The sequence below is a fragment of the Hypomesus nipponensis genome, chromosome 5, assembly GCF_054491055.1.
Source record: "Hypomesus nipponensis isolate SF chromosome 5, ASM5449105v1, whole genome shotgun sequence".
Taxonomy (NCBI): Eukaryota; Metazoa; Chordata; class Actinopteri; order Osmeriformes; family Osmeridae; genus Hypomesus; species Hypomesus nipponensis.
The window spans coordinates 9,029,428-9,039,711 of NC_140365.1; the positions used below are offsets into that span (position 1 = coordinate 9,029,428).

The 10,284-nt window shown below is 44.3% G+C and overlaps 2 protein-coding genes across 3 annotated transcripts; one reads left to right on the forward strand and one right to left on the reverse strand.

Moving 5' to 3' along the window:
• The first annotated feature begins 76 nt into the window (after window positions 1-76).
• On the forward strand, window positions 77-8,756 carry myo19 (myosin XIX). Its single transcript, XM_084697780.1, has 24 exons — window positions 77-335; window positions 952-1,099; window positions 1,186-1,334; window positions 1,455-1,568; window positions 1,692-1,824; window positions 1,926-1,995; window positions 2,150-2,252; window positions 2,347-2,443; window positions 2,538-2,614; window positions 2,702-2,792; window positions 2,891-3,059; window positions 3,332-3,405; window positions 3,500-3,621; window positions 3,776-3,889; window positions 4,017-4,193; window positions 4,445-4,585; window positions 4,687-4,794; window positions 5,169-5,239; window positions 5,334-5,392; window positions 6,063-6,226; window positions 6,659-6,788; window positions 7,204-7,289; window positions 7,375-7,701; window positions 7,813-8,756. Exons 1-24 carry the CDS (start codon window positions 294-296, stop codon window positions 7,924-7,926), a joined length of 2,880 nt encoding a protein of 959 aa, XP_084553906.1. The 5' UTR covers window positions 77-293; the 3' UTR covers window positions 7,927-8,756.
• Window positions 8,757-10,276, reverse strand: znhit3 (zinc finger, HIT-type containing 3). Of its 2 annotated transcripts, XM_084697793.1 has the most exons (6): window positions 10,152-10,276; window positions 9,997-10,073; window positions 9,869-9,900; window positions 9,351-9,419; window positions 9,172-9,255; window positions 8,757-9,021 (listed from the first exon to the last, which is right to left on the reverse strand). In XM_084697793.1, the coding sequence occupies exons 2-6, from the start codon at window positions 10,062-10,064 to the stop codon at window positions 8,849-8,851; spliced, it is 426 nt and encodes a 141-aa protein (XP_084553919.1). In that variant the 5' UTR covers window positions 10,065-10,073; window positions 10,152-10,276; the 3' UTR covers window positions 8,757-8,848. The 2 variants fall into 2 exon arrangements, with proteins under 2 accessions (XP_084553919.1, XP_084553920.1); XM_084697794.1 differs by having other exon boundaries at window positions 9,172-9,252; window positions 9,997-10,209.
• Window positions 10,277-10,284: the final 8 nt, after the last annotated feature.

Consider the following 10,284-nt stretch of genomic DNA (forward strand, 5'->3'; position numbering starts at 1 on the left):
ACTAGCAGTATCCAATAAGGTTTCGATCACGGTTCAGCAGCTTGTGTAGTTTCAAGTTGATCCAGGCGGGGAGGCTGCTTTTTGTCCTTCACTTCACTGTGGAAATTTATGACAGAGCAAAAGAAGACTTGGAATTCTCTTTCAAATGGCGGCTGGACACGGAGACCCGGGATCTGACAATCTTTTTGGGAAACTGATGTATTGAGTTATTTTGCTACTATACGGATGTCAATAATAAAATCCTTATTATAAAAACATTTCAAGTTCGCTTTTAAGACGGTACTACCAAATCCATGAATTTTGACAAGAGCCAGCGCACGGGACATGGGGGAAAGGTATTTGTAGCTACTTTTCTGTTATTTGTACACTTCAGATTTATATCACACTCATTTGTTTGTGATTTACAAGACAATGGATTGAGATGAGACCCAATACTTGTCATTGTCCTCGGTAGTCTTTTTCTTGTACCGTTGTGTTGAACTTTTTACTAGCGTTGTGTTTATGCCCCTCTTCTTTGACATACGATAATTCATTAAGTAGATGTGTCATGTTGGATTAGGCTCTTGCATCCTTAGCATAAACAGACTTTGTAATAGTTGCAGGTTGTTTCTGTCTTCGTAAAGTTTATTATTAAGCGCCCCAGATTAATGTCTGTGAAAATGAGTATGACCGCATATTATTGGCATGCTACACTAGATGAGTAGACAAATGAGAGAAGACGTTAATGTCCGGGGAATATTGAGACCAGAGACCTCTCCGCAATCTTGGTTTACACTTTGTAGTTGTAGTTTCCATCTCCTTTGATGGAATCATTCTATTTTGGGTTGGTATATGGAATGATCCACTTACAAAAACATCCCTCATATATTCCCTGTTGTCATACAAACACTGGTTGGACGCAGTTTATCATTAACTTTTTCCTCTGTGACCTGGGGGGGGGGTCGTTGGCAGGTGAGAGGGGTCAGGAAGAAGAGCCGTTCCCATCGCCATTCTCTCAATGACTCTCTGGAAGGAGAGGTTAAGGCCTTTCTCATAGATGAGGGTCAGCTCCACACCTATGATGACCTTACCAAGGTCAACCCGGTAACCCCATCAACAGGTAGGCCTAAAAAAGTCATTGCAGGGTTATTGCTTATGGTTCTGGGTGGTTCAAAAATCCCATAACAATCCCTTCTTCTCTCCTAGTTCTGAAATGCCTGCAAGCAAGGTATAGTGCTAAGGTGTTCTACACCCATGCTGGGTGCACTCTGGTGGCTCTCAACCCCTTCCAGCCCATCCCAGACCTCTACTCTCTGGATGTGATGAAGGAGTACCACTGTGCCATTCAGCCCCAGGTGTGTGAGAACCACTGGACTCTTCCTCTTCAGAAAAAAAAAAAAAAAAGAAGGGTCACCAAGGTCATTGCGGTATGAGTCATTCTATGTATTTTGATGTTTTTTTTTGCTGTTGTATAGGAGTTCAAACCCCACATCTTCATTGTGGCAGAGGAGGCCTATCGAAATGTGCAGGGCCGAGTGGAACCCATGAACCAGTCCCTGGTGGTTAGTGGTGAGAGTGGAGCAGGAAAGGTAAATTGTCTGATTCCCCCCCCCCCCCCAAAAAACCCCCCCAAACAAATACATCTGATGAACACTCAACTGCAGAGTTGGTGTATTTGAACCTTCTCTGTGTCCTTACCATTGCTTTTACAGACCTGGACCTCGCGATGCTTGATGAAGTACTACGCGACGGTGGCAGCCTCTTCCTCAGTGACGAAGAGCCACGGCACGGTGGAGAGGATTGAGAAGAGGGTGCTGGACTCCAATCCCATCATGGAAGCATTTGGTGAGAAGGCTGAGAATGGCTATCAAACCATTGAGCCGTCAAATGGTTGTTTCTCTGAGCAGTTGCTCATCCCACAAATGTCCTCCCTGACCCTTATGTAGGCAATGCCTGCACGCTACGAAACAACAACAGCAGCCGGTTTGGAAAGTACATCCAGCTCCAACTAAACAGGTAATCGTTCTGCCTGTACCTGCCTGTCTATTGATATCTCTTACAGTGCTTGGTATGTGTGCAGATACTAATGAAGATAATCATCTAGTTGACAGGTGTTTGTCATCCTGTCTACACCCCTGGTCATTGTTCAAACATGCGTCATGTCATGCAGGTCCCAGCTGTTGGTGGGGGCGTCAGTGCACACATACCTACTGGAGAAGACCAGGGTAGCTGGCCAACCAACCAGTGAGAGGAACTTCCACATTTTTTACCAGGCAAGTAATTAAGACACACCATTCAAACATGATTTTGAGTTGGCCGTTCAATGAATGTGGCATTAAGGCGTATTAAAGATACATTTTGTTTTAGATGATGAAAGGAGCTACCAGTGAACAGAGGAAGGAGTGGAGGATGCCATGTGACCAAAGTTTTGCTTGGCTCCCAAATGCTGAAAATACACTTGAAGGTTAGTCTAGATCTTTCATGCTCTGCATCCATGTGGATTTGCTATTTGGATCAGTGGTACACATGTCGCTCTTCTTCTTTACGTTGCTTTGCAGAAGATTGTTTTCAAGAGACTGTAGAGGCGATGGTGCACCTTGGCATCAATGCTGAGAGGAGGGGACAAATATTCACGGTAAAGCACCCACACAAAGAGATTTGAATTCCATAGTCCCTAAAGAAGATGTTTCCAAATCCACCACACCTCTCTTTTGTGTAACAGATATTAGCAGGTCTTCTTCAGTTGGGCAATGTGAATTTCTGCCCCTCGTTGGACGAATCGCAGCCATGTGACCTTGAGGAGCAATCCAAAGGTATCGTTTCACGGTGGATCACTACATATCCAGTGAAACCATGTGACATAACGCTTGAAGACCTGGAGGAATTGCCCTGACCCTTCCGTGTTTGTCAGGTTTCCTCCAGAACACGGCTGCCCTTCTGTCCGTTCCAGAGGAGGAGCTCCAGGCGTGTTTGAGGGTGAGGACCCTGAGAGCGGGGAAGCAGAGTGCCCTCCTCAAGCCTTGCTCCCTGCCAGAGTGCAGCGTCAGGAGAGACTGCCTTGCCAAGGTCATCTATGCCCAGTGAGTCTGACAAACGCAGACAGCGAGCTTATGAATAGAAATGGCTCCACTGCTCCATTAGTCTTGCTTTTGTTTGGGCTGAGGTCCAACCCTTCTGTGTGACAACATACTCAAAATATCACCCATATGTGTATGGTAATGACAAGAACATTTTAGTCACCATTTCAACAAAGATGGGGGACATCAAATTCAATTGTGGTTTGAATATGAAAGGGAATCTTGGTCTGCATATTTTGTGACTTTTTGTGATCTCTGTTTACTCTTCTCAACAGATTGTTTGAATGGTTGGTTACATTCATCAACAACAGCATCTGTGCAGACAAATCCACTTGGTGCAATTTCATAGGTACATAACCCTTTTATTTCAACACGCAGCACATTCTTTTAATATAATGACCTGAGTCTGGGATTGATCTCTGTCCTTTCTCTGTGGTCTCCAGGTCTGCTGGATGTCTATGGGTTTGAGTGCTTCCAACTCAACAACCTGGAGCAGCTTTGTATCAACTACGCCAATGAGAAATTGCAGCAGCACTTTGTCGCCCATTATCTCAAAGCTCAACAGGTATTGTACTTCTTGAGTTGCGTTTCACATGTTGTCTCAGCTTGATTGCTTGGAACATCTTGTTGAAACTATGAATAGACTTCAGGCTATTTAGCACCTCTGGCCTCTGTAAATATAAGTATGTTTACTGATAGAAATAATCCCTCCATTACAGGAAGAGTATATTGCTGAAGGGCTGGAATGGTCCTTTGTCAAGTACCAGGATAACCAGGGCTGTCTGAATCTCATAGAGGGATACCCCACAGGCGTGTTCTCTCTCCTCAATGAGGTCTGTTCACCGTGATGTCATTCGTGCAAAGTCGAATCTCTAGTTTCCTTATCAGCTATATCGCTATCTATATGCTTGGCCTATAGCATGTCCGTGATTGTCTTGTGGATCGATTCGTTGACCCCAGGAATGTCGTCTCAATCGGGCATCGGATGCCAAGCAGTTCAGGGCGCGTCTGGAGAAGGAGCTCTCTGACAATACGAACGTGAGCTGGGACAAGTTCAGCAAGCGGCCCCATTTCACGGTGGCCCACTATGCCGGGAAGGTCAGCTACCAAATTGAGGGCATGATGGAGAAGAACAAGGTACGGTGCCAAGCTGATGACGGGTCGTAAATCGTCCACAGTTAGGAGGGAACAACTCCATTGGTCATGGCTAGACATACTCCAGTACAGAAGCTGACTGTCTCCTTTTGCTTCCCTCTGGAAAAGGAGTGTGAAACATAAGTGTTTGTAGCCCCCATCCCTTTTTGTGAAGCGCATTGTGTTGCCTTCCTGTATGAAATGCGCTATATAAATAACGTTTGATTTGGTTTGATGCCGCTTCCTGCCTGTAGGACCCAGTCCCCTCAGAGATCCTCCAGCTGCTTCAGAAGTCAGGGAACCCCCTGCTCCTCCAGCTGTTTGCTGACAGAGACACGGAGAACGAGGCCACCAGAGGGCTAAGCAAAGTGGTCACTGTGGTCTCCAAGTTTAAGGTGAGCGTTTTTGAAATATTTCGTATTTTTGCCGTTTTATTTAAGGATTTGTATAAGGGCCCCTTTTATTCCTCCTGATGGCTTTGGTGTTCTGGCTGTAGAATTCTCTGGAGAGTCTGATGAAGATCCTACACACCACCACTCCTCACTATACCCGCTGCATCAAGCCTAACCCGGACTGCAGACCGTTGACTTTCAAAACGGAGGAGGTAGGACAGAACTACTTAAGTACATTACCAAGCGTCAGTGAGTCATGCTGAAACCTTTGTACTCAGAAGTATTCTTATCTGAATATTCAGTATTCTTATCTGAATAACACAATGTCAAGACGTGTTGTTAGCTACTGCGAGGCTGGGTCATTGCAAGTGTAATTTATGGCTCTTTTGTTGATGTCAGTTGATTATAATTTTGATAATGGCATGGGAGTATCTACATTTTGTCCACACTACACAGGAACATCTCGCTGTACTTTCTATCATGACCAGCATGTAACCTTTTCGTATTCCAATGTTTATTTGTTTTTATGGTTTGAAAGGAATTGTATGATATCTTCTTCTAACAACCTTGATGTATGTGTCATAAGGTTATTATGCAACTGGAGGCTTGTGGAATTGTGGAGACCATACACATTAGTGCGGCAGGCTTTCCAATCAGGTAGTTGACGTTTCAGAAATATCTGTATAGAAGCTGTCAATCTTTCCTTTTGACTTGACCTGAGAGGTAATTTGGCGTTTCCCTCTTCATGCAGAATTCCCTACACAAGTTTCATGCAACGCTATGGACTGATTTCCAACTCAAGTCAGAATGGTAAGTCTGACCAAAGTAGAGACACGACTCATTATGGACGTGACATCAAATGGAGGGGTTTGTTTTGATCCCAGCTCGGTGAACTCAAAGGTGTACTCTCTCTTCTGTGCTCTGCCGTCTTCCCTCTTCCTCTGCAAGCCCTTCTCTCCTTCGATTTGAGATTCTTCCCTCCCCCTGCTGTCATTGCTATGGAGACCAGAAAACCAGACTTTTCTAATAACCTTTTTAAGCTCTTGTAGAAGCTCTCAGGTAAAGGCTTACTCTCTGTTGCATGGCGTGCTTCCATTTCCCTTTGTGAACTTGGCATGGGCCTCGTCCACCTGTCATTGTTTTTTGATGCACGCAAATGCCTGCAGATAAAGTACTAGAAAGTTCTCTTGATATGAATTTGTAATATGAAAAGTATGATAAGGACATGATCATCATAATCATGGGGTTTTCCAGGTATTACCCAATCTGTAAACATTAACTTTGGCCTGCCAACCATGTCATGGCACTCTTGCATCCATTCAACCTTGAATGAAATAATCAGCATGGTAGGAATGACGTCTACGCAGCCTGAATCTTTGACCTCTGTTCAAGATGTGTTCGCTGCTCCATGTTTGTGTACAGTGCTTCAGGAGAAACTCCCAGCCTGTCTCCCTCTGACCCCCATCCCCCTCTGACTCAGGCTTGGACGCTTCCAACAAGGACAATCTTGGCTCAGCAGTAGCGGATGTTCTTGGAGTGGTGTTAGAAAGCCACACCATTGACCCGGCGCGGGATGTTGACAGTGAGCCACGCAGCACCCTGGTGCACTGTGGGAGGACCAAAGTGTTTCTGACACAGGCCATGGTCAGTGATGTGTCCGCAAACCAATCAACAGAGCGTACAGAAACGTCAGTGGCCGGGTTTCCCAGATTCATTAAGAAGCTCTTAATGCTAAGAGCTTCTTAGTAACGTTCTAAGAACGCTCTAGAACGCTCCTAAGAAGCTCTTAGCGTTAAGAGCTTTCTAACAAATCTTGGAAACCCGGCCAGTATATGTACACTTGGGTGTAGTGTTATTATCGTCAGACGCATCCTCGACATGTTAACCTCTTCGGTTCAAATGGAACAAGCCTGAGCCTTTTAAATCGGTCAGCAGTGTCATAGCGCCTATCGTGGGGCTTTGGACATCCAGGTTCTCTCTCCCTAAACTGGCCCAGACGTAAGCAGCCAAAGCGAGGTGAGTCTGGGTTGAGCCCTAATCCCTCCCAGTGCTGATCTGCTTTGATCTGCCCCACAGCTGGACCTTATGGAGGAGCACAGGAGCCGGGTGTTGTCCCAGAAGGCCTTCTCTATCCAGTGCTGCTGGCGCCGGCACTGCCAGCGCAGACGGCATGCTCGGAGACGAGCTGCCGTCCTGATCCAAGCAGGTAAAGCTTATTCTAAATCGCCTGTTGGTGTACAGGTGTACTCTGGGATGTCCGGTCGAGGGCTTAGAGGCCCTGCTGTTGCCTCTGTGTGACACGACTTGCCTGTCTGGCCAACAGCCGTTGGCTGGTTTCATGAGAATATTTAGGACATGCCTCAGGATCACAGTACTTAAGTTCCATTGACCAATCGTGGCCATAATGTCACCATCTGACGATGCTAACGAAGGATGTTCTTTTTTCCGTTCTACAGGCGACCGTGATTAGATTAGTTGTTGCACATCAAAGCATTGCACCTGTTAGTCGCTGGCAGGCCTCGTGAACCCACGAACATGACCCTGCATCAGATGCTGATGTTGTTAAAAGAGCTTCTTAGAAATCTGTGATGACTCTGTGATCATCTGGTTTTGTCTGGCAGTGGTACGGTCCTGGCTGGTGAGGAAGACGGTCCAGAGATGGCAGAGGGCAGCCACGGTCATTCAGACCAACTGGAGGAAATGGAGGGTGAGATGCAGTATCCATACATTTGAATTGATATCAACTCCTGTGGCGAGTTGACTGACATGGCTGTTCTTTGTCTGGGTTGCAGGCACTGATGGACGCCCTGGCTGAGGCGGAGCTGGATGATGCCGAAGACCTCCAGGAAGAGGAGGACCTGCCGGCGTTGGACCCAATCCTCAGGGAGAGAGGCTCTGTGCAGCTCTCCAGCTTCCAGGAGCCGGTCATCGTGCGAGGCTGGCCCATGGGTCTGGCTCTGGCTTCCGCCCCGACCATCACCGTGTCCATGACAGCCACAGGGTTCCAGAAGATGATGTCTGTGATGGCACTACTCAACATGCCCCTTAACAGAGGGGAATACAGGGTGGAGACTAATCAATTCAAACAGGGGGTGGCCTCTATCAGAGCTCAGCCCAGGGTAAGATGATGGTTTTCTCACACATGGAGATCCTGTGAATGTTCACACAAATGATGCATTATAAGGTTTTAAGTACAGCGCATACAGTGTTATTTTCCTTTTTCTTTCAAGGGCCCTGTAAAGCTCCACTTCCAGAGATCTCCACTACTCTACGCGGACATGCATCCAGCACAGAAGTTTGATGGCGTGACAGGTTTTAACCAAATCCTGCTAGAAAACAACTGACTCTCTTCTCATTCCCTTTCCTGATTTGTATTCCATCTCTAACACTAAGTGATCTGCCTCAATCCAAGCACCTTTTAATGATGTAGAAAGATATTAGAATATAGGACATTTTACTTCAAACATGGTATCTTTGTTGAGTCTCAGGTGAAATGGCAAGTGCCTTTATCCAAACCTGAAGTTAAGTGTACTGTAGACATATTGGGAAATTGCAATAAGTTGCTCATGGATGTATATTACTGTGTTAAAGGCGGCGTTTGTTGTGTATTAATGTCAGGTGCCCAGTTTGTTAATGACAAAACCCGAGAACATTATAATTTTTATGGGAATACATTTAAATTATTTTAGTTTAGAATGTGTTCTTGTTCATTTGTTTTTATGCTTTGGCACTTATGTTGCCTGACAAATGTTAAATGACTGGAGGAAGATGTGTGTATTAAATGCTATGTTTTATATTTAATAGTTCACTTGTCCAACATGCAGGAAAATGAACACTTAACTTGATAAGGAATTATATTTCAAAAAGGACGGGAGAAAGCTTTCTTATAAATGCTGCTGAATATTAATCATATATAATAGCCTGTTAACTCACTGTTGTGCCACACTGCCTGAAATGCAAATAGTGTAATCAATTCTAGATGTTTTGTAATCCATTTGTTTTTGTATGAATATTCTTGTATCCAAGTTGTGCATATCTAGTATTTAAACTAAGAGGGTATTGCTACAATCCATTTTTATTTTAAGAAACATCCTTCTGTAAATAGTTTGAGAACTACAGATTGGTGTACAGTCTTTGTAATGACTTCATATTTACAATAAATATTAAACAAATGTGCACAAACTGAGGCTCTTTATTGGTCTTAAAATGTGATTACTTTACTCAATATGGGCGGTAGATGGACAACATGCAAATGGTTCAAACAAACTATATCTCATTATTTTCAACAATTTTCAAGCACTGATCTGAAAACTCCACAAACAGAGGTTCCTGCATAGCAGCTTTCATGGCGTTTCCTTTGCTGTCAGACGCATCAATTTCCTGAATCATCTGACGGAGGTGGGGGTTCCGAAGAAGATCCTTGAGCTCTTCTGATTTACCTGTAGAAGCGGAACACGGATGGAGTAGCAATTGTAGATCATGATCACAAACAGCAAATACAAAGTGAAACATTTGAAGCCACATACCAAAACGTAACATTCAGCACAAGTGTCAGGATTCAACTTCAAGGTATATAACCCATGTCCTACCTAATAATTTAAGCCTTTCGAGTGGTACTTTATCTGTTGCCTCATCATCGGTGAGGAGATCTTCAACTGTCCATGATTGCTCTGCTAAAAAACAAAATTTTGGTCAAACGATCACGTGTTTTTTGTTGTTTACAGGTGATGCATGCTAAATACTAGAAAACGGAGATAGGATCCCCTACCGTTGTTAGAACTTCTCTGCAAATGTGGAGTTGGTTCCTGCACTGTAGGTTTCACAGGCAGGCACGTGTCTGGGTGAACCGTGAACATGTTAATTTACATGCAATTCAAGTCTTATTGTCAGACGCACAGAACAACACAACTGGGCACTGAAATTCTCTGGACAAGACAAAGCAAAGCAACCTGGCATAACATAAGTACTGAGAACATAGATAACACCCATGATAAGCTAACATATAATAAACCTAAATATACAAGATAATATACAATACAGTATACTAAACCTCTAATACACATAACCTATACTAACCTTATAAACCTATACTAACCTGAAGACAATTGGGGTACAATTAGTGCAATATTGCTGATAGTGCACCCAGTAGCTGAAAGTTACAATGTGTTAAGTGGCTCGTGTAGGCCTACTTGTTGAATGGCAAACCTGAAACTGGGATGTCGTCAAAGTTATGAGTGATACACGGGAAATTCAGTGTATTGACAAAAAGCACGCAGTGCTTCTTACCTTTGTGTTTTTTGTAACAAACGAGCGAACAGCTGCAAAACAGAAAGACGTGAATTAGTGGTGTTAAAAGGTTCAACATTGGTTGCCAAATAAAACTTGTGATATTGATGTGATGTGCCAATACTCACTATCGGATTTTACAAGCTGGACATCGATATTTAGGCGTCTGGTCACTGCACACGTTGCAGATTTGCATCTTGTGTTGCTGAAACGGTCAGTAATAATGACCAAATACACTTTCAAAGACCAAATACGTTTGTACTGGGTTGTTAAACTCACGCACCACGATCTCAACGTGCTTCACAAGATACAGCTGGTCCTCCTGTAAACAACGTCCGAGTGTTTCTGCTTTAGATTACAAGTTCCGGGGTGGTGCGCCTTTCCTTCCCATCCGCTTCATTTTGTTTTTCCGGGCT